The sequence below is a fragment of the Microcebus murinus genome, chromosome 1 (assembly GCF_040939455.1).
Source record: "Microcebus murinus isolate Inina chromosome 1, M.murinus_Inina_mat1.0, whole genome shotgun sequence".
Taxonomy (NCBI): domain Eukaryota; kingdom Metazoa; phylum Chordata; class Mammalia; order Primates; family Cheirogaleidae; genus Microcebus; species Microcebus murinus.
In genome coordinates, this window is record NC_134104.1 from 108,656,575 (window position 1) to 108,681,076 (window position 24,502).

Sequence of the window (24,502 nt, forward strand, 5' to 3'; positions counted from 1 at the left end):
TTCTAGAATTCACCATTTATAAAGCGTTTCATCTTTTCTCCACTTCTCATTTCCATCCATGTTTTTGTTTGTGAGAAAGGACAAAAGTGGAATAAAGACTCTACCAAGTTCATATTTTATACTTGACATAAACTCTTACGTTGTTCAGTTCTAGCACAAGAAACTTAAGGTGATTTATAAATCTTTTAATAGTATTATTGATCCTGACATGAAAAGAGAAAAAAAATTGCTGGGAATTGGCAATAAAATTGTTTGTGATACAGCCAAAGCTCTTTAGTTGGGCTCTTGCTGTAAGTCAAACAAGCAAACAAAAACTCCCAGTCCTTTCCTTTTTCTTCTTGTTTTTTCAGAAAATAGGAAAAATGAGGTTAAGCAAGAATTTGTCTCAGTATGCAGAAGCGAAGTGAGCTTTGCCAGTGTTGGGTGATGCTGAGCAGCTGGGAGCTGGTGACGGGTGTCTCTAACACAATGGCTGGACTGCTCACCCTCCAAAGTGAGGTTCGTGAGTCACACCGTGGCGCTGTGTTGATGAGTCGCCAGCTTCCCCAAGTGGTTTTCTCCGGGAAGTGGCACATTCATAGTGTCCCCTTTTTTCCCACCCCAGGGACAAAACTCTGGTAAATAAACCGCTGCAGGAACCATGGCTATTACAGCCCCCAAGTTGGCTCATGCTGCTCCTCAGGGCTGACAGCAGCTTTGCTTGACTCAGCCTCTGCGCTGACTGGGTAGGCTCAGAGAGAAATGAGTCTGCAGAAAAGTCAGTGGTGCTCCGTGGAAAGGATTCACGGTAGATAGATTACCACAGCTGGCCGGGGCGGAAGTACCAGTAGAGTTTTTACGCTGCTGCAACTACTGCTGCTAATTTAAACAAGTAGAGGCTTCTTGGCAAGGCTGCAAGGGAAGTCGAGGATTAGAGCCTGGTAGTTAAAAATACAATCCCTGCCATTCATTCGAAATTCCAGAGAACGCTGAAATTTTTTGAATTGGCAAATGAATGGTAGAGACCGGAAGCATGCGCCAAAATAACGTTTCTGGTCTTGTATCATCTTTTATTAGAGGATCCTAAAAAGTCCCCTATTTATACATGAGTTATTATTCCTGTGTCATAGACTGCAGCTATGTTTGATGAGCTGCCTAAGTGAAAATCTGACCGGAAGCTTTTAACTATAAATTCCTTGTGGTTTCAAAGAAAGATGAGCTTTCTCATCCAACACAAGAGTCAGTTTTTATAGCTTTGGGATTTAAATTCTGAGTGTTTTGCTAGTGGATGTGTCAGCTATGTACATTTGCAGCCTGACTTTTACCTCTTTGTATCTTTTATTCTAATGCATTAGAATAGCAGGAGATAGTACTGTTTAAGACTTGGGCAGAATGGAAGAAGAATTATAACTAATTATAGTGTTATGCATGAAAGCTGCTTTGCGACAAAGAATCATCAGTTGGAGTGATCATGGGAAGAATGACAACGTGGGAGGGAGATTGATCACTTTAGAAATATGCTAAAACTTAAGCTATGTTATTATGTCTCTTCAGCCCTGTGAAGAGCCAGTACTTTATTTCTAATTGTCAACATACTGAAGTTCGAAAGCTGACTCCCCATTATCCAAATGGACTGATAGGGTTAAGCAGAGGGGAACAATGTACTCATTTATGGCTCCTAAGCTTAATATAACGTAAACGGGATCAGGTTGGATTGCCAGTTTGGAAGTGGGTCATGAGTTGAGCATCTACTGCATTGGGGCCCCCAATGGGATGAGCTCCTGCTGTGTTCTGGTTTTAGGTGACATCAGAGGGACTACCTGGAGAAAGAGTGTGCTTCTGGGTCTGGGAGAATTAGCAAGTGTGTATACCAGTTGCCTTTGTTCTTGTAGTTAAGATTCATTTCTGGTTCACTGGCAAAAAATCAAAACAAAACAAAAGGTACCACTCAAAGAAATGCAAGATATGAGTAAGACATGATATGTCATTTCCTAGGCCTTCAAATTTAAATAAGATCAGACTGCTACAATGTTTAATTTGATTGAAATATAGGCATCATTTATCCGCTGACATACAACAAAAAGTAAACCAGCTTTTGCATACATGTATTCTAATTCAATTGGGGAAATTTTCAAAACTTTGGTGTAAGTCTTGGGCAAGTCTTCTTGCCATCTGGTACAGGATTAAAAATTGGCATAGCATTTGTTGTCTCCTGACAATGGGTCAAGTTTACTTGGCAAGCCCTATCCGGGAATTTATCAGCCTTGCCCAAATCTGTTTCAATTTTCATATTTAAGAAAAAAGTGGGTCTAATTGGACTGGTTTACAAAAGGCAAGTTACAAAGCTACTTCATTTACCAGTTTTAACCTAATTGTCTTTAGTATGTACCATTTGTTATAACATTGAGAGGGTGGTGAATTAGCCTAGTAAATCAAAAAAGTTTTTAAAATCTGATTTTCTAAAATAAGACAATTTACTTATACACTAAATTGGACTTGTAAATGTCATTGAGTTGCAGGAGTATTATTCTTTAAATGCCTACTACATGCAGAACACCTTGCCATATTCCACAGGGTCATTTTTATTATCAGAAGGGCTTATATTCTACTGTAAGAGAAATATGAGCACCTAAAAAATAAGAGGTAGTAAAGGAAGAAGTTACAAAAGAAGACAGGTAGCACAGAATGTGATTGAGTTTTGAACCAGTCTGTCTTGCTTTTATGACCCCAGGCTGCCTTTAAATTCCCGACTCTCTGGTGTGGTTTTCTGTAACTGCCTGGCGAGGTTGTAGCAAAAAAGAGGCAGGTTGGAGGCTGCTTCCATGTCCTGTGCTAACAGCTCTGTTGAGGAAGGGGAACCCTGATATCTGACGCTAATGTGAAACTCTAACATATTAAGGAAGGGGGCAGAGAAGAGGGGCAGTAAAAAAGGCAAAACACATTTGAAGAGGAAATCTTTGCCCATAGAAATAAGCAACATGCTGCTGAGTTTTTTTAAATTCTTTCAAAATGAAATACTTGTAATCATTTCTATTTTTGTATCTTTGTATGCTTCCAGCAATACAAAATGTATTACATAGGCCTTCTGTATTTCAGAAAGTCTTTGTTGTGTGGCTTCCTTTCATAAAATTAGTATAATAGGTCAAGAACTGGTGGGTAAATTCATCCCAAAACACCAGGCCTTTTCCTGGGCGGTGAGAAGCCAGTGGATTCTAGTTTTACAGATAAGATTTTTATCTTCGCTTTTACTATGCTATATATTTGCAAAATATTTTCCATTTTTATACCTACCCAGTACATCATGCATTGTGCATAGTATGTATATATAATCCATGGTTGTTAAATAAACTTGAACCAAATCTTGGGCTTGAGGCTGGAGTTGCCTTCCATGTACTCACTGCTGAGTAAGTGAGCTTGGGAAGCCTAGCAAACTGGGCACAAAATCTGCAAGTGACTTTGGTGGTCATAAGATTCCCAGAACACGCCTGTTTTATCCTCACAGCAAGGAACCAGTGGTTTTGTTAGCTTTTTAACCCCTGTCTCACAGATATGTATGGTGAGACTATTAGGATATCTGATTAGGTCACACAGGGCCAGAGCTGCTATTAAAACCCAGGCACCCAGGTATATGCGACTTCAAGACTGGTCTTTGCAGAGTCCACAGTAGGGCAGTAGGCTGCTCTGACAGGGAGATGGCTATGTGAGTTGTACTTTTATTTCATGGGCAGTGGGGACCCAGGAGTCAGGGGTAACTTGGATTCCAGATGTCCTTGGGACGAGTCTGGAGGTGAGATGGGGAACAGACTGTCAGGTAGAGAGGATGGGGGAAGGGAAAGAGGAAGGGAGGAAAACCAGAAAGATCGGCAAAAGGGAAGCCCAGAGGCCAATGTGCTAATTGCTCCTGGAGGTGAAAGGTCTTGAAGAAGGTAGCAGTGGCTGAAGGGGAGGGAACTGGCCAAGTTAACATCCCCAGGCTGAGGGAGGGGCCCCTCCTAGAGGGGAGGGTGACTGGGAATGCTGCCCCAGGTGATTTCAATGGCATTTTAACCCCAAGCATAGAATTAACCCTATAAATAAAATGGCTTTCTAAATTTGTGTCTTATTGAAGAAAATATTAATCTGTGAGGGAAAATTGATTTCACCCATGCGCAGTTTTCCATAAGCCACAGTCTCCAGCCAGGTGTCTTCTCTGAGGAGTACTGACCCTTCTTGCCTTGGCAAAGGCCGGGTCCTGGGAGCTGAAACTCTTTTCCAGCCTGGGCAGTCCTCTGAGCAGAGACTCTCGTAAAGTGGTTGGAGGTGAGGAGCTGCTTTGGTCTTTCCACAGCTGTGAAAGAAGGAGGTTGTTGGGGAAGCAGTGGTCTGAGGGGCTCTCCAAGGGAAAAGACCACTCCCCATTATACTTGTTATAGATCCCTTTGACACCACACACCACCCAGGTCTCTGCATGTGAAGCACTTTCAGGGGATTTTTTTTTCTTTTTAAGTCAAGGGAAAAACATTTTTTTAGTGTTAAGAAAAGTTTTTCTTCCCCTTAGGAACTGGTGTTCTTTTTCTTGGTAAATAACATGGTACCAGGTCATTGATTCCATCTCTTATTCGGGCCACATGAAAGATATGAGCCACGTGACCTGCATATCCATGCTTCAGTTTTTTTTGTCTTTTTGTGCCTTCGTGAATATTTCTGGTTTTTATTGATTATGAAAACAATACAGAGTCGCTGCTAAAAACCCGGAAAGTACAAAGGAGTTTAGATAAGGGGGAAAAATCACCATGATATACTTGCGTATGTCACCATAGTTCAGTATCTTTTTCTCTTTTTCGTTTCATTTTCAAACATGAAAACTATACAGGGTATGTATCTATAGAATACACATTTTTAGGCAGATTGAATGTACATATGTGTATGTGTACATATTGATTTCCAAGGGAAATTGCACTTTTTAAAACAGCAGAGAGACTTTTTCTTGAAGTAGATTCAGCAAGGGAGTGAAGCCAAGAAGGAGGTGGGAGTAGCAGGGAAGTGGGGATTAATCTAGCTAAATCGTGGTCCTGGCAAACAGTAAGGTTACACTGAGAAATACGAGAAAGGAAATGACTCAGTAACATGGAGAGAGGGAGCAGAGATGAGACAGCAGAATGAAAGAGTGAATGGCCTATCCTGGGTTTGGAAGGGGTGTGGGGACCTGGAGCCTCAGGCACTCGGTGATTAGAACAATCGGAGAATTTAGTTTTCAAATCAAATCATCTGGACTGTATTAAGTAAGTGCCTTTAGTGAGCAATAGCTCTCCCTGGCTTTCTGCATGTATCCTGGGAGCAGTTCTTGACATCTTATTCACTGAGCCTTAGAGCTAATCTGATGTCGAGTGGACTGGCCTGCAGAGCTGGGAATTTGAGTGGCATTCTTCTGAGTTCTTTTGGAGCAGTGAGAGCTGCTCTCTTAAGAAAGGCTCCCTCTTGTACTCCAGTCTTTGGGAAATACAGCGAGTGACACTTTTAATTAACAAATCTGCTAGGGACCAAACTACTTAAAATGTGTTGGCTGGGTGTGGAGTCTGAAGGGTGTGCTGTGGGGGTGCAGGGACTTCAAGCTACGGGTGAGATGTACATCTTTGGGGTCAGAACCATTGGCATGAGGTCAGGAGTGTCCACTGGGAAGGCCTCACACTCTGTCCCAGGGGATGGAGGCTGGCAAGCTGGGTGGCCCTCTTTGGGCAAGCTGAGCTCATCTCCCACTTCTGATGCAGCGCTTTCTACACTGGGTGTTCCTCTTCTTACCACTTTCAGGAGCCACAGCCCAATTGTTCAGGATGGGAGGGCAGAGTTTGGGACTGGCATTTGGGAATGCATCATTCTAGCTCCTATACTATTTCTACAGCTGGTAGCTGAATTTCTGACCATAGCAATGTCCTTATGTATCTTCCACCAAATGATATATATTGCCACATTTCACTGGGGCCTATAGGATTACCATGTTTCCCCGAAAATAAGACAGGGTCTTATATTTCTTTTTCCTCAAGAAGACACCCTAGGGCTTATTTTCAGGGGATATGTTATTTTTTTTTTTAAGCATTGTACAACAATCTACATTTATTCAAATATAGTTAAGTCGTCTTCTGGAACATCATCATAACTCTCCAAACCCCGAATTCCATCCTGAATTTCTTGCGACTCTATTTCCTTTAGAACCATTGGCCCCAATCTCTCATGTGGAACAGCAATGGAGCTCTCATGGGGCAGATGAGAAGGGCTGCCCTTCTTTATTGCTCCCCTAGGAAATGCATGGGTTATGCAGATATGCTGCGTAGCCACGCCCATCACTAGGTCTTATTTTCGGGGTAGGGCTTATATTGCACCAATGCTTAGAAATCCTGCCAGGGCTTATTTTGTGGGTAGGTCTTATTTTGGGGAAACAGGGTAGTTCTTGAATAGCATCGATATCCATGGTATCAGGCTTAGAAAGGTTCATGAAGGAGAGAGAAAGATTCTTTTCTGATACCAAAGTGGAAGATATTTATGTATTTATTTATTTAGGACATGCTTACTTTGGAAAACATTTTTTAATAGGATGAGTTCTGAAGGACCAACCAAAGGTTTTTTTAGCTCTAATTATTTTGCTAAAGGGAGTTTACTTAACTTTGACAACATTATCAATTGGTTCCTCACTCTGAAAGCCTGAGAAAACCTCCTGAGGCTAGCTATGAGTTCTTGCCTGCCCAAAAGTTGACAGAAGGATTCTATGAAAGCTTTAAACAGAATTAAAATTGTTAAACTGAAGGTGTAACTAAGACTATTTGTCTTTGTTTTTAAGCTTAGAGAAATGATTTTCATCTGTTTAGCGCAGTTTTCCCCATCTATTTTTATGTTTTTTTAAACAAGATAGTCTTGGTTTTTAAATTTTTATTTCTCTCAGTTTATGTTTGGCTCTTTTTTTTTTTTTGAGACGGAGTCTTACTCTGTAGTCCAGGCTAGAGTGCTAATGGCATCAGCCTAGCTCACAGCAACCTCAAACTTCTGGGCTCAGGTGATCCTCCTGCCTTAGCCTCCGGAGTAGCTGGAACTACAGGCATGCACCATCATACTCAGCTAATTTTTTCTGTTTTTAGTAGAGATGGGGTCTCACTCTTGCTCTGGCTGGTCTGCCTGCCTGATTTTTTTTTTTTTTTTTTTTTGTAAAGACTGCTGATGGCCACACCTACAGTATTGAAACTTGACAGTTAATCTTAACTCTGCTTTCTTTTCTGAGGCTGACTTCTTCTTTTTTTTAAATCACATTCATTTAAAGGTCTTTTTAGGAAAACATCAAGGTTTTCCCTCAAGGCAATAGGTGAGTTCCCTCTGGCAATGTCTTCAAAACTTGGATACAGAAATCTGAATAAGAATTTTATCAGTGGCAGCATTTAAAAGTGAGAAAACAGAGGCAAAAGAAAACAAGACAAATACAACTTCAAGGCAAAATTTCTAGACCTAGGATTAAGTCTAATGATAGTAATAGTGGTTTCCTACACTAAAGTTCCAAAGGAGGAGATTGTTACTGGAAATTATGATGTGTTTAACAGAAAGAGCAAATCATGCTCCTTTTCTTGTGTGTCTAAGGAAGAGGCAAGCCTGGTTGCAAGGCCCAGAATAAAGGGCTAACGTTAAGTTTCTTCTGTCAAAGTTTGTTATCATTGTGAATATAGAAAGATCTCTGATACAGTTTATAAAACAAAGTAGGGGTACCAGATTAATCTGCTCTTCTTTAAAATCTGTTTTATGTGCATGCGTAGACATATATATGCATACATATATACACGCAAACTCTCACTAAAGGAAGAACTTGGTGGAGTGGGCCAGGGTCTGTAAGGCACCAGGAGGGATTGGCAGTGTGGTTTGGGAGGTGGCAGGCAAAGCTGGAGGCCCTGTCTGCCTTTCTTAGGACATATTGGAAACTCTCAGGCGGAAGCTGGTGTTGGGCTAGTTTCTCTGAGATTAAGTCATAGTAACGAATATTGAAGGTTACACAGGATCAAAAGTCTAATCATGTCTTCTCCCTCAGAAAGCTTTATGCCTCAATATCTAAATTTCTCCATAAACTGACACTTGCCTACCTTCCTACACTTATTTCCTGCTACTCTGGCCTCCAACCACACTGTTTTCACCTTATTTGGAGAAAGTGAACTGCTTGAAGATTTTGTGTGTCACCTTTGTGGACCTTGCAGTGCCTTACGCTCCTACTGTAAGAGCTAACAACCAGGCTGGTTGCATGGGACTGTCTTTAGCTGAGGACAGGCGGAGGGATCCTAGCTATGTCGATTCTATGAGCCGGGAGAATGTGGGGTGCTGGTGGGGAAGGAGAGCAGGCCTCCCTTCCTGGCTTCTGGGGAATACGGGCTCCCTGGGGACAGGGGAGGTTTGCTGGGACTTGCTGCACACAGGGGCAGCCTTGACAGCTAAGTCTTGGGCTTGTGTTTGGAGAGCCCCCTGCAGAACCCTCAGTGCGGCCCAACACCAGGATGGAGGGATAAATGGGCAAATGTGTCCTTGGATGAAACCAAACACAACTTGTCAGCCACTTAAAAGCTGATCCTAAGGGAAGAGCCTGCGTCATTTAACTGTTGTGCTATTACTGGTGATGGTGATGAAGATAATGATGCTGACAATTAAGAAGATAATTAATTGTTTTCCTTCTTTTAGTCACATAGAAAAAATCACCACATGGCAAGACCCTAGGAAGGCGATGAATCAGCCCCTGAATCATATGAACCTCCACCCTGCCGTCAGTGCCACACCAGTGCCTCAGAGGGCCATGGCAGTGTCCCAGCCAAACCTCGGTAAGCCCCAAGCTTTGACTCTGAGCTGAAGAAACACATGTTCAACCAAGGGGCTCTGGGGCTCAGAAGTGGCTCAGGTTGTCTCCGTGCCTCTTCATGCACCCAGACCATGTTTTTTCCTCTGTTTTGGCTAGATTGCCTTATTACTCCTCTGCTGCCTTTTCTTGGCCTCCTTGCCATCTGTTCACGATGCTGCTTCCTTAGGTTCACAGTACCGTTCAGCATCCCCTCCAGTTGCCCTAATTAGAGTCCTTTGAAAAATCACTTACACTACCTGTCTTCATCTAGACTAAGGCAATTCCATATACCCCCTTTCTATGGAATTGGTCCCTGAGTCCTGCCTACAGGGGCAAGCTCTGGTTTCAAATTCCTATACTTCTTTTCTTTTCTTTTTTTTTTGCATAATTGCTACAAAGTATTGTCTGATAGCAGGCTAGGTGCTTTCATGCCTTTTCTCATTAAATCCTCCAAACAACCCTATAAAAGGTAACAATCCCTAGTTTATAGATGGAGAAACTTTCCCAAAGTCACACAGCTTGTGGATGGCAGAGCTGAATAGCAGAGCCTGGAGGGTCTGATTTTAGATGCAGTTAACCGTTACATAATCTGCAGGTGGCTTTTCCCCATACCGACTGTAGGATAATGTGGCCCACATTTCACTTCATTTACAGTGATGAAGTGTGATTTTAGACTTGAGAATATTTTCTGCTAAAATTATGCCCACTAGAGATAATCACCAATAAATTAATATACTACAGCAATAGAACTAGCCAGCTCCTTTGGTAGTCATTTCCTTCGTTCCCCTTAAGTACTAAAAATATTAATAAAAGAGGGCCAATTTTAAAGTTTTATAAATGATGGTGCCATTTTCAGATAACGTTTCCATTTAAGATCAGATATCTAGATGCTGCTTTATATACAGCACAGTTAATTTTAGGGAGTGAAAAGAATCTCCTGTTGGATTTTCAGGAATGAACAGGATAAAAACGGAAGCTTTATTCCTGGACACCCTTCCCTCATACTGTGGCTTAGCCAAAGTGAGAATGAACTCAAGTAGACCCGAGTCAGCTCCAAGTGTCTGTTCTTCCAGGAAGTCTGAACCTACTGTTTTAAAACTTGCTAATGTACACTCTATGCAAAAAGCAAATGGTGTGGGATAACCTCTGTTGGGTTTCTTATCTAAAGGGCAGATCAAGGAAAATGGCACCAGTCCTTGTACCAGTGGTGGTAAATCAAAGCTCCCATGAGTCATTTGTTCCCAATATATAGGAGCTCCTGTAGAAAGCAGATGCCAGTGTAGTAAAACAAACAAACAAACAAAAACAAATTACTTGGCATTAGACTAGTTACATGGTTTCTTTAACCATTTGATTTTCATTAAAAATTCTAAAAACTGATTCTTAAAGTTTTAACTTTAACTTTATAATAAAAAAATTTGAAGCACTTCCAGGAGGCATTCAAAAAGTCAGTCATCCTGAGATCCCCATTTCCTCAGTCCCCCAGTTTTATTCCTGGATCCAACCAGTGTTTCCAGTTGTGTCTGTGTGTGTGTGTGAATGTTTCCTCACACTAATGCTAGCATGTTTACCCACTGTTCTGCACCCTGCTTTTTTTCACTTCTAGATCTACACATATAGAGCTGCCTCATTCATTTTAAAAATTGCATAATAGGTTAACATATGGATATGCTATGGTTTATTTAACTAGTTCCCATCTCATATTTAGTTTAGTTATCAGTGTGTTGTTATTAATAATACACGCAATATGGAGTGAGTATCCTTAGTCATGCTTTTTGTTGTACTCTCCTTAATTTTTTTTTCTTTTTTTCATTTTTTACTTTTTTTTTTTCTTAGACAGCCTCATGACCTATCATCTTAATTTTTTTTTTTTGAGACAAGGTTTTGCTCTGTCACCTGGGCTAGAGTCCTATGGTGTCATCTTAGCTCACTGCAAGCTCAAACTCCTGGGCTCGAGTGATCCTCCTGCCTCAGCCTCCTGATAGCTGGGACTACAGGCACAAGCCACTATACCTGGCTAAGTTTTCTATTTTTTGTAGAGTGAGGGGTGTCATTCTTGCTCAGGCTCATCTCAAACTCCTAATCTCAGGTGATCTTCTGCCTCAGCCTCCCAAAGAGCTAGGATTACAGGCATGGGCCACTGCACCCAGCCTTCCTTAATTTAAAAAAATTGTGCAACAAACAGGAAGTGCATTAATTACATTAAAAGGACCTTATTTTCCTTAATGAGATGGTCCGGATACGTTGCCCAGGCTGGTCTGGAACCCCTGGGCTCAAGTGATCCTCCTGCCTTAGCCTCCACAGTAGCTGGGACTATAGGTACACTCCAGGGCAACTGGCTTGCAAGAGTTTTAAACTCACAAATCTCTTACATTGTGTTCCTTTGATTACAGGTAATGTTGAACGCTTTCTTATTTTGATTCAGTTTTATATTTTTTTATTCCTATAATGACTTCTTTCAGCTCTGAAGATAAGGATTTTTATTTATCTCTATAAATAGCTTTTGTAACAGTGGTCCCTTATTACCAATATATTCCATCCTTTTGCTTCTCAAATTTTTGCATATGAAAGATTTTTATTTTATGTAATTAAATCAATTATTTCCTCTGTGATGTCCCTGCATCCCCAGTTTTGCTCTTAACCTTAAAAACTCATGATTTCATGCCAATAAAAATTTGATATTCCTTAAAAAAATGCTTGAAACTTAATATTGAAGGCACACATGAGTCTACCTGCATACACACACACAGGCCAATTGCACTAGTAAAGTACATCTGAAGAAGTTATAATCTGAACATGCTGAAACAAATTTATCTGTGGCTGAATAAAATACCTTAGCTTCCAGATTTCTAATAAATCAGCACAGTGAATTTCTCAAGGCACACATTCTGGGCTTTTCCCAACAATATTTGAGTATTTGCCCATTGCAAAGTGTTTTGCTATCATATAGAGAATCACAGATGTGTCCGAAGGATGGAAATATAGCTGGGAATGCCAAGTAAGTCCCAAAGACCATGAGATAATTCAGAGCCACAACACAGTCCTAATAAATGATTTAATCAGAATACTTCATTTCAAGCCATAACCATAACACTGCCTCTAGTTCATAGTTTTTATTAAATCAATCTTTAAAAATAAAAAGAGCAAATCCTTCTCTTCTTCTTCTTAACTCTACAACTTTGATACTTTTCAGTGGATACAGTGGACAAATAAGTGAACTTAAGTGTGATATGAACCCTTTAATGGAAGATATTTATGTTCATGTGAAAAGGATGTCAAAATACAGCTAATAACATTATTATCAGATGATGGAATTAGTACCGTTTATAAGCTAATTTTATGTTTCTAGAGCTGTGATATAATCAGTGATATAGTTAAATTCAAAAATAAATCTTTTATTGGGGCTCTATATTTTTCTGCAGGTTAGGTACATGGACTTGAGGGTCAGAATGCCAGATTTGAGTCCTCGCTCTGCAGTTACTAGTTTGGTGACTCCGATTCGATTAGTTATTTAATTGTGCTTCAGTCTGCCCATATGTAGAATGGAGATAATTAATAGTATGAGGAAATTATATGGGTTTATATATGTGAAGTGCTTAGAACTGTGCTTGGTATATGTTAATAATAAGCAAAATGTTCTTCTTATTATCACCATTCTTTGTGGGAAAACGTTTTATTTTATACTTACTATAGCATGTTATATTTGAAGACAATTTCATTGCTCATCATAAGGCTTTCAAGAACAAAAAAGATTTATTTTGGGCTGGTTAGATTGCAAAAGTGCTTTAAATTAGGAACAATGTATTTCATTACTTTCAGTGAGGATAGTGCCCTCTGGTGTAAATGTTTCTGTTCCCTCCCCCCCAAGAAACTTCTTATTAGTAGATATTTTTTTCTAAGAGCTTTACATCTATCCCTGAAATGTCATTTGTGGGTCAAACCGTATTTTATTTGTGAGAGGAAAGACACATCACTTAAAGTCATCTTGGAGTGAGTAACTTTGTAAAAACAGAGGGTTTTTTCCTGCAGGTTGGCTGATTTGTTTTAGACTCATTGAATTTCAAACACCTTAGTAAAATGAAATAGGCTCTGAAGGGGAAAACTGCAAAAATTATTTTATTCTATACTTTAATTCAAATAACCATCTTTAGCTTGGTGTAGTTTTTAACTAAAAATTTAGTTTTTGTATTTGCCAAATCAGGTTGACTGTAAGGTTGTATTTACCTAATTTGATTCTGCCTGAGCAGATTAGTGACCTTTAAATCCGAATACCCAGACATACCCGGTGAATGGAAGAAGAAAAGAAGACCTTGGAGGACTTTAGATAGTAGAGAGGAGAGATTACCCCTTGATGGAAACCATATCACTATTAACACTTCAGGGTCCCAGGACTTGTTTAGAAGCCTGACTTTTAAGTAGCACAGTGTGGGCAGAGGGAGAAATTACTATACCTGTGAAAGTTGTTTGTTTTTTTTCTGTAACACAAACTGGATGGAATTTTGTATGTTTTAAATAGATTGTTGGCCTTAATTACTATTATTACTCACTAAGATTTGTAAAGGAAGAAAAAAATGAAACAAAAAATAGACTGTCTATGTAGGCCCTGTTATAAAACATATAGAACAATGGGCCTGGAAGAATGGAGCCTGCCAGGGAACTCAGTCCTTTGTTAGGTGGTGGTGGAGTGGGCCTGGGGGTGGGTGGGACGGTGGGGGCTGTTTTATGTGGTGGTTGATAGGAAGAACTTGAAGAAAGAACTGAGTTCTCTTGGGTTAGATCAGGCGTCCTCAAACTACGGCCCCCGGACTACATGCGGCCCACCGAGGACATTTATCCGGCCTGCCTGGTGTTTTTGCCCCCCCCCCCATGCCTGTCCTGCTTAGCAGCCGACTCGCCTGGGGCCCACAGTGCACATGTGTAGAATGTGCACCGTACTCTCCAATGGATCTCCAACGGTCTGAGGACAGTGAACTGGCCCCCTGTTTAAAAAATTGAGGACCCCTGGTTAGACATTTATTAGTTGGGTTATTTAACCTCTCTGAGTCTGATTTTCCTTCTCTATAAATGGATGATAATGATGGTACCTATCTGATAAGTTGTTTTGAGTATTGAAGTAGTCCATGCCTTGGTACTTGGCACTTAGTAAGCTCCCCCAAACCTGTATTGTTATGGCTATTATTGTTAGCTGGTAGCCTCGTTTTTTTCCTCACTTTTCTGGCCCCTGTGTACTCAGAGGAAGAGCCTTTGATATGCTCTCTTAGAAAGCCATTGTGTTCCTCCTGCAGGAAAATCCAACCGTGATTACTGCAACTTTTATCATTTGGGCACTTTTGCTTACAGATTGTGAAACTAGCTGGTGCTGTAACCAAAAAATAATCTTTAACCTCAGATAGCAATTGTGAAATGATGAACAGGAGCAAGCTTGTGACCTAGTCCTGTCACCAGCAGGTCATTAACAGGGGGAGTTTGTGAAGAGCAATCACACTTTTAAGTTCTCAGTGAAGAACATTTTCAGGGGACAGTGTCAGGCTTTCCCATTTCTTGGCACACAAATACTGAAATCATGCAACAACTTAAAACATCTCCATATTTTAAAATGTTTTTTAAGGAAAGAAAGTTACGTGCAAGTTTTTTGCTTTTTTGGTGATAATCCCCAGCGATCATAAACCACGGTGTGTTGGGCTCCCATCACAAATTAACAGAGCTCTTTGTTGGAATGAGGACCCGACCTGGAGTGCCAGTATCCTTCCAGACAGTACAGGAAAAATAAAGACTGTATAACAACTTCACCAGACTGTCAGCTGTAGCCAGTTCAGAAACTTCTGGCAAAGTGCAGCCAGAGTGTATTTTCAATACTAGTCAAACTTTAAAAAAAAAAGAGAGAGAGAAATTACATATACACACACTTCCCCCTTTGAAGATGTGCCATCCACCAGCCCAAAGTCTAAGTCCTCCAGGTCTGTGTCTTGAGCTGTACTTCAAATTATAAACACATGTGTGTGGGTTTGTTTTTTTTTTCCTTTTCTTTTCTTTGGGGCATACTTTTCAAGACAAGATGGAAAATCTTGTCTGTGTTCAGTTTGCTAAGTTGGCTCATTCTTCCCTCTAGGAAGTGTGCAAAGATACTTAAAAACATTTTATCAAAGGCAAATAAAATAGCTAAGGAATACCGTAGCTTAAGGATTGCTTAAAGTACGTAGAAAGGTATCCTGAGAGTTCATGAAAAGTCAGAATTATACTCAGGTATCTCCTGTTTTTCCAGTGTTTTTTTTCCTAATTGCATTTATGTGGTGAGTCCATGGCAGACACATCTGGCTACTGTGATTTTTCCAGCTCTGATGTTCTCACTGCTTTTTGAACTTTGTGGTTTATGCAGCATAAATTAGCCTAAAGTGTACAGGCACATACACACACAAACCCAAAGACAAATGAAAATAAAAACAAAAACCTATACTCCTTATGGGGAAGGATGGAGATGGTGGGGTGCTACTAGAATTGCTGTGGTGGAAAGTGTGTATTTATGGAAGAAAAAGAACACTGGTGAGCACAGGAAAAGGGGAAAAGGTTCCTGTTTAAAAGGGTTTTTTCCTTGATTTAAAAAAGAAGGGTCTTCTAAACACCATAGAAAAATCAAATTTCTTTTCTGAGATAGATTTTGAGGAAGCTGTTTATTATAAAAATTCACTCTAGTTAACCAGCGTTATTGAAGTCTGCTCTTCTGTGGGATTTCCAAACAGGCATTTATTATAGTTCTTTTCTTTTACGTTTTTTTTTTGTTTTTTTTTTTTGAGACAGAGTCTCACTCTGTTGCCCAGGCTAGAATGCTGTGACATCAGCCTAGCTCACAGCAACCTCAAACTCCTGGGCTCAAGCCATCCTCCTGCCTCAGCCTCTGGAGTAGCTGGAACTACAGGCATGTGCCACCATGCCCGCCTAATTTTTTCTATATATTTTTTTAGCTGTCCAATTAACTTCTTACTATTTTTGGTAGAGACAGGGTCTCGCTCTTGCTCAGGCTGGTTTCGAACTCTTGAGCTCAAATGATCCGCCCGCCTTAGCCTCTCAGAGTGCTAGGATTACAGGCATGAGCCCCCGCACCCAGCCTCTTTTAAGGTTTTTAAGACATATGTGAAATGGGGGCTGAAAAAAATTTACCAAATCAACTGATTCAATTTCTTCTGTGTAAGAAAGTTGGACATAATAGCATATGAAGAAATAAACCTTGTGTTTTCATGGCTCTATTACATTTATCTTAATGTGGATGAATCTTTACCTAGACCAGTACTCGTTTATGTTGATGTATTAAGATTAGGTGATGAAGACGTGCAGATTTTACTATGAGAAATTTAGAAATTTAGGTAGAAAATCTTTTATTTGATAAGACATACTGTGCCATCAAAAATGTTCAATGACACAATTTTTCTAAAAAAATATTCTCCAAGATAAAATTCCAAAATAGTATGCTAGATGAACATTTTGGAAAGCATTGTACACAAAGATGTGTTAGTTATAACAGCCAGTAAATAAATTAATGCTTGTAACATGAAAATCAATATATTTATAACCAGTAAAATAATGGTTACAGACTATGTAAATATCTGGAAAACTGTTTATTATAGCATTCTAATATTATAATATACAACAGGGAAAATGATTTATGCTTTGACCATAATTTTATTTTTTTTAAAATGACTTTGCTTAGATTCCCTTTTCCCCCAAGACTAAACTTCTCGAGAACAGGGACCTTGCTCTTCATCTGTGTATTTCAGCCCCTGGCAAAGTGCAGTATGCATCACAGGTGCACTATTTTGTAGAGTAAATTTACTGAGCAAATCAATTATGTATTTTTAAATGTTAATAGTGATTATAGTTAGGCTGTTGGATTATAGGTGATTCCCCCTATTTTCTCTGTAATGTGGTTATATTACTTTTACAATAGCCAAAAGGGAGAGAACCACTTGTTATCTTGAGCATTTTAGGGTGGAAGAGGAGGATGTCTTGTTGGAAAGAAGGCTCCAGGCCCCCTGTGACACACAAAACCAGGAATGCTCAAGCCTCTGCCGGTGACTGAGTCTGCCTGTGGCAAACAAATTACTCATTGGTCTCTAAGATCATCGTTTCTCCTAGGGTGGTCCAGGGCTACCGCTAATTGGGTCCCTCAGTACATTTGTTAAACATATATCTTCAGAGTCCAGTGGTTTGTTTGCTCCCAAAAGAATCATCCTAGGGTGCTACAGCTGCTGGGAAGAATACTGCTGGGCCCTACCCCTGGAAATTCTCTGGGTAGATGCAGGGTGGTGTCTAGAGAGGTGAGGCGTTTTCAGCCAGGTGTGGGAGCTGCAACAGAATTGTGTATTTTTTAGCACAGTGATTGGAAAATGCTGTTATAATAAAAATACAAAACCCATTCGAATATCCAGTCTTTAACTTATCTGGAAAGTACTTGGAGTATGCTTGCCAGCTTTTTGACTGAGTTCTTTGTCTGAATTGACATTTATTGTGGCATTGGCTTTTGTCACATTGGCACTTATTAGTGCACACATGAGCACTGGCAAGTGAACACCAAAACCACTTTCCAGAGAGTTCTGACCCCAAACATACGAAGTAAACTTCAAAAAGAAACAGAAAACTTACATCTCGGGATCTACATTCTTGAATTTTATTGTTTAATTTGCTGGGTCATTGTAGGAGCCCACTTTCAACTTTGCTTCCTGAGAGTGGGCCTGAGCCGGCCTCTGCAAGCCTCAACCTCTGAAAAATTCCAGAGAAGATCCCTACACCCTGGAGAAGAGGAAAGCCTCTTGGGAAAGAGGTCAAGGCTAGGTCTATTTTTTTTTTTTTTTAGTCCTTTATTTATTTGCACCACATTAATTAATTCATTAATTAAGTTTTAGTGGACTCTTATCTCTTCACCAAGCTTTGGACCTCTGTTGAGAGTTTTAAAAATAATTTTGACAGTTTTAGTGCTATTTGTTGGCTGACTTCCAGTAGTTTGCCCTCAGGAACTTCCTTGCTGTGAAGAATTTTACCCTGTTAAAGTTTGAGGCCCTATCAAGGCAGTGGGATTCTGGGATGGTTTGTCATTCAGCCAGTTGTTCCAAACTGATAAGTGCTGAGTGACATTTTGACACTTCTCTCTGATCTCCTCTTTGGGGCCCCTGGTAATGCTGCCCCCGCCTGTGTGTGATCATCACCTCTTCCACCCAGGTATCAACTGATTGATTTCTTCTTCCTTTCTGGAAGTCTAAATTTATTCCCTGGGTGTTTTGCAGTTGCTGGTGGTCAGGAACAGCTGTTCTTCCATGCTTTACTCTGAATAATCCTCTGTGATGAAGTCAGCAAAATAATACCATAAGAGGAGCCAAGAAAACAAAATCCCTGATAGTCTTTTTTTTTCCTTAAGTGCTAAAAGGAGGAAGATCGCTCCCCTCCTTGTTTTATTTTTTTTTTAAGACAGGGAAAAAAAAAGGATCCTAAACATACATGAGGCAATAAGATTTAAGAATGTTGTTTTATTCCATATTATATCATTGCTATTTGGTCATTGTGGAAAATGCTGATCAGCAAAAAGTGAGAAAATAAAAAGCCACTGTAATCTTGACATTCAGAATCACACTAACATTTTCTTCTGTTAGTCTTGTCTTTCTTCTACATTATTTTTGTAGCCTGTCCCCCCACCCCACCACTCCCAGGGATAGGATCTTGCTCTGTCTCCCCGGCTAGAGTGCAATGGTGTGATCACAGCTCACTGCAGCCTCAAGCTCCTGGGCTTAAGAAGTCCTCCTGCCTTAGCCTCCTGAGTAGTTGGGACTATAGGCGTCTACCTGCCAGCTAATTTTTTTATTTTTTGGAGAGGTGTAGTCTCGCTATGTTGCCCAGGCTGGTCTTGAACTCCTGGCCTCAAGTGATCCTCCTGCTTCAGCCTCCCAAAGTGCTGGAATTACAGACATGAGCCCCAGTGCCTGCCTGTAGCTTGCTTTTTAAAACTTAATGTACTGTGAGCATCTTTCCGTTTCAACAAATATTTTTCTATAATTTTTTGATGAGTTGTTTTTATCATACAAGTAAAGTAACACAAGTGTATGACAAAAAATTCAAACAGTTCCAAATGGTATTCATGAAAAGCATGTCTCCTTCTCATGATGACCCCCAGCCCTTCCCTCCTACCAGCTTCCTGAGTATTCTTTTAGAGGTACTCTACATGCCTACACATGTATGCTTGGGTTGGTATAGTAAGTCCTTTTAAAACTTAATGTATCTTAGAGAGCTTTCTAAATTAGTACTTACAGATTTATTCATTATTTGTCAGCAATACATGATATTATGTTCTACTGATATACCATATTTTAACCAGTCCCCTATGCTGGATTTGGAATTTTTTTTATGATTGCTCATTATTATTAAACAATGCTACAGTGTGTGTCCTTTTACATAAATTCTTGTGCCATGTGCTATGTACGTATAAGATAATTTTTCAGAGGTAGAAATTCCTGGATCAAAGAGTATGTGCAGTTAAAATTTTAATAAAAATGTTGTTCCATTTCTTTCCAAAGAGGTTACACTAGTTTACACTTCTACTAGTAAAGTGCTTTACCCTTGTATCCTGCCCAGTAATGTCTATTATCAAATTTTATGGTCTTTGTAATTCTGATAGATACAAACTAGATAAGTTATGAGTAGATTTGGGCATATTTCTGTTGCTTGTAAACCATCATGTCATGTTGATGGCTGCACCATATTCCTTGTGTGAATTTATTTAACTAAAATAATGCCATAATTTATTTAACCAGTTCTTCTTCTTCTTCTTTTTTTTTTTTGTTTAGACAGAGTCTCACTTTGTTTCCCAGGCTAGAGTGAGTACTGTGGCATCAGCCTAGCTCACAGCAACCTCAATTTCCTGGGCTCAAGCAATCCTACTGCCTCAGCCTCCCGAATAGCTGTGACTACAGGCATGCGCCACCATGCCCGGCTAATTGTTTCTATATATATTAGTTGGCCAATTGATTTCTTTCTATTTATAGTAGAGATGGGGTCTTGCTCTTGCTCAGGCTGGTTTCGAACTCCTGACCTCGAGCAATCCTCCCGCCTTGGCCTCCCAGAGAGCTAGGATTACAGGCGTGAGCCACCGTGCCCAGCCTAACCAGTTCTTCTCTTGAGAGACATATAGGTTGGTTCTATTTTTTATCATTATAAATTATGCTATAGTACATATTCTTATACATACATTTTTGCCTACTTTTAATATCCTTGTTTTCTCCAGTTTCTTTGGAATGTTTGTGAGTAAAGTATAAAAATTCCTTTAAAAGTACAATTTTAACATAGTTTGCTTTTATCACACTAAACAAGGAATTGTCTAAAGATCCTCTGTGTTTAGGGTGGGGGTTAGGGTGCTCTTTTCTTTTAAAAACATCTAGGATTGCCACAAAAAGTGTATTTTTAACCAGACACCTAGCTTTCCCACTAGCTGTTTTCCAGCTTGTATATCCATATGTTTCTGACTGAGCCATAAATGGAAGTTTCATTGGGAGTTATTTTGCTTCCCAGTACATGTCATGCGTTTCATTCCATATTATTTTCGTCCTTTTCCTTTTCAGTATTATATTTCTCAGACACCAGTAAAGAGTGAGTTGTGAGTTTAGAATTTTGCCAAGATTTAAATATTTGCAGAGCTGGAAAGAAATAAAGTTAAAAAAAACTTAATGTGGCTGATTTAGTCCTGGCTCACAAGGCCTTCATCCAGCTGCTTCAGAGCCAACACTTCAAATATCAAGAAAAATATTCTTTTATTTCCACCCTTATCAACTCCTATAATGCCTGAATTAATTAGAACAGAACTATAATTTCTCTCCCAAATGGAACTGGATCATTCCAACCTACAAAACAAAAGCTCGGGGCAGCCCCAAGCTGAAGGTTTCTGGATTCCTTCCTGACATCGTTTGTGCCTGGGGCCCTGCAGACCAGGGATATTCCTTGAGATTTCTTGGGTCCCCAGTGTATGTTGTTTGCTTGTGCTTCCTCTTCTCTTTGTCTGCTCTGATTTTAAGTGCATGCTATATATATTTTTCTTTTTTTGCAATTGGAGGGAATCTCAGAGTCCAAACTACAGTGTATTAAAATAGGGTGGCTTTGGCCTGAGACATTTCTTATTCTGTATGTTTCCATTTGCTGGTTTCTTTCCCATCCTCCACTCAGCCCTTCTTAACTTGTTCATTTTTCCTCCCATAAAGGCCAAAATAGACCAGGGTCTGAAGTTTACAATCAACTCCCTTGGTGCCCCAGGTTCCTCCTAAGAAAATCTGTAGTGTCCTATTCTGGGTGTCTTGACCTCAAGGTCCAGAGGTGTTTCTTCTGAAAGCCCTTCCCAACCAGTCCTGTAGGGCAGCAGTCCCCAACCTTTTTGGCACCAGGGACCATTTTCATGGAAGATAATTTTTCCACGGACTGGCGGGCTGAGGGATGGTTTCAGGATGATTCAAGCACATTACAGTTATTATGCACTTTATTCTTAGTCTTACATTGTAATATATAATGAAATAATTATACAACTCACCATCGGTTGGGGACCCCTGCTGTAGGATAACACTTTATCCTGGCTTCCTAGCCTCTCTATTTTTTGAAAATGAAAATTGTTTGAGTAATAGTTGGTGTCAGGGATAGAGGTGGGGAGGCTGGGAGGAACTGCTGGTAGCACAAACTACAGCTAGGATTCTGTCACATCCCAAATCCAATCACTTATCAAAACCACTGTTTAGGCTGGGTGCGGTGGCTCACGCCTGTAATCCTAGCACTATGGGAGGTCAAGGCGGGCAGATTGCTTGAGGTCAGGAGTTCGAAACCAGCCTGAGCAAGAGCGAGACCCATCTCTACTATAAATAGAAAAAAATTAATTGGCCAACTAATATATATAGAAAAAAATTAGCCGGACATGGTGGCTCATGCCTGTAGTCCGAGCTACTTGGGAGGCTGAGGCAGGAGGATTGCTTGAGCCCAGGAGTTTGAAGTTGCTATGAGCTAGGCTGACGCCACGGCACTCACTCTAGCCTGGGCAACAAAGTGAGACTCTGTCTCAAAAAACAAACAAACAAACAAACAAACAACAACAACAAAAAAATACCAGTGTTTAATAAGGGTTTCCTCAAAGATCAGCAAGGCCACAGAACAAGGGCTCATAGACAGAACAGATTCTCTGGACCTTGTTAGTCTGAGAATTCTCAATCTCTAGGGATTTGGGGCTATGTGTAGAGAGGTTTTGTTTTTATATCTGTCATTTTTTTATTTTGAAATAATCTTAAACTTACAGAAGAGATTCAATTGTAGTCTAAAAAGGGAATACCCTTCACCTACATCTGCCTTTGTTAATTGTTTATAATTTGCTCGTAAACAAAGCCACATTTTCTTATCTATCTCTGTATATGTGTGTATATATATTTTTTTTCCTGAAGCATTTGAGACTAAGTTGGAGACATCATGCTTCTTTATTCCTAAATACTTCAGATTATATTTTCTCAAAGGAGGACATACTCTTTTTTTTTTTTTTTTTTTGAGACAGGGTCTTGCTTTGTTGCCCAGGCTAGAGTGAGTGCTGTGGCGTCAGCCTAGCTCACAGCAACCTCAAACTCCTGGGCTCAAGCAATCCTTCTGCCTCAGCCTCCCGAGTAGCTAGGACTACAGGCATTCACCACCATGCCCGGCTAATTTTTTGTATATATATTAGTTGGCCAATTAATTTCTTTCTATTTATAATAGAGACGGGGTCTCACTCTTGCTCAGGCTGGTTTTGAACTCCTGACCTTGAGCAATCCTCCCGCCTTGGCCTCCAAGAGCGCTAGTATTATAGGCGTGCGCCACCGCGTTCGGCCAGGAGGACATATTCTTACATAAGCACAGTATAGACATCAAAATCAGTAAATTTAACATTGATATGATACTATTATTTGAAAAGTCTTCAGTTGTCCAAATAATATCCGTTATGGCAATTTTTGTTTATGGTCCAAGATCTAATGAGGATCACACATTGCATTTAGTTGTCCTGTCTTCTTGATTATCTTTTAGCTTGGAACGATTCCTCAGCCCTCATGTTTCTGGACCTTGACATTTGTTAAGAGTATGGGCCAGTTATTTTGTGGACTGACTTTTATAATTTGGATATGTTCAGTGTTTTCTCATGAGTTAGATTGAGGTTGTACATTTTTGGCAGGCATACCACAGGAGTGAGGCTGTGTTCTTCTCACTGCATCCTATCAGGAGGCACAAGATGTTGATTTGTCCCAGTATCAGTGATGTTAGCTTTGATTCCTTGGCTAAGTGGTGGGGGTGGGGCACGGTTTGCTTTGGCCAAATGGTTCCTCTAGTGAATATGTTCAGTAATGCTAAGGAGACATGAGGAAAGACTTTTTGTTCCACCAGGTCTCTATAAGGTGTGGCCTTAAGTCATGTAAGCCTCTTCCCTTGGGATGACTAATGACCATTTCCAACCTGCCCAGTTAAGCTTTACGGAACATTAATTATTTGACGCATAATATATCTGCGTAGTTACATACACAGATAGGTAGTTTTAAAATGAAATTTGATGCTTCCATCTATCTATTTCCTATTCTTCCCTCTTATAAAATGTATCAGCCGAAAGGATAAAAATAAATAATTGAGTCAAGTTGGGATAAAGAGAGACTGTAGCTGAGAAAATAATAAAGCTAGGGAGAAAAATGCATACCATGGGGCCCTGTGTGGTTGCTAGAGGTGCCTGCAGGTTTGGCTCTGAGATTCTTGGGGGCTCTTGCAAAGAGGGCAATATGTTTGGTTATAGGAGTCAAAGCATTCATAAGGTAAACGCTTTCATGGTGAAGGAGAAATGTCGTTTTTTCAGATATAGAGACTTAAAAGGGAGTTCTCTTGTAATTCCCCATAAGTAGTGTAGACACTGTGATCTAGCAGTCAGTGTCCTCAGAAAATGTCCCAACAGTGAACACTAGGAGTTTTAGGGGGAGGTTTTCTATAACCTCCCTAACGCTGGGCCATGGCATGGCCTCAGAGCACCTGCCAGTGATCGTAGAAGACCACAACAAATGTATACAATGTACCCAATTTGATTCAAGGATAAAATTTAGACAATGTAGAGCTGTAGGGTTTTTTGTTGTGTGTTTTATTTTATTTCCATTTTTAAGAAAGGACCCCCTTTGACACACCCTCAAATAAAATTTAGAGCTATAGGCTTTTGTTCTGTTTTGCTTGGGATCAGAATCTCCTTTTATAAAAGGAAGAGCCGCTTTGGTTTCTACCTACCCCTATCCCTGCCCAAAACCTTATTCGTTTTCTTCCCCAGAGATGACCCTGAACCACTTTACAGGGCTGAGAGACCCTGAGATGCTGGTCCTGAGGAGTGGCTCGTTCTTTCATGCTGTTTGACTAATTTCACGGTGTACCTCCAGAACTTTGCCATCTTTGGATTGCTTCAGAATTTTTAATTTTACCATAGGGTATGAAATAACCTGGCATATCCCCACGTAGTTCAAGCTGGGAGCTGGAAGGAGATTTCTGTCACTCTGGAACAGAGGCCAGCCGCAGCGCTCACCACAGCCAGTGAGGCCCATGGCCCCTTCCCTCACCCTCTGCTTTCAGCCACGTGGGCCGCCCCGTTTCTGCACAAGTACTCCAAGCTCACACTTCCACCTTAAGGACCGTTGCCCTTGCTGTCCT

The 24,502-nt window shown here is 40.3% G+C and overlaps 1 protein-coding gene across 3 annotated transcripts in view; it reads left to right on the forward strand.

Moving 5' to 3' along the window:
* Positions 1-24,502, forward strand: part of WWTR1 (WW domain containing transcription regulator 1) — a 133,889-nt gene that overhangs the window by 71,273 nt on the left and 38,114 nt on the right. For all 3 annotated transcript variants that reach the window (XM_076004674.1, XM_012782840.2, XM_012782841.3), the window contains exon 3: positions 8,656-8,792. In XM_076004674.1, coding sequence (XP_075860789.1) covers positions 8,656-8,792 — 137 coding nt within the window. The remainder of the gene's footprint in view (positions 1-8,655; positions 8,793-24,502) is intronic.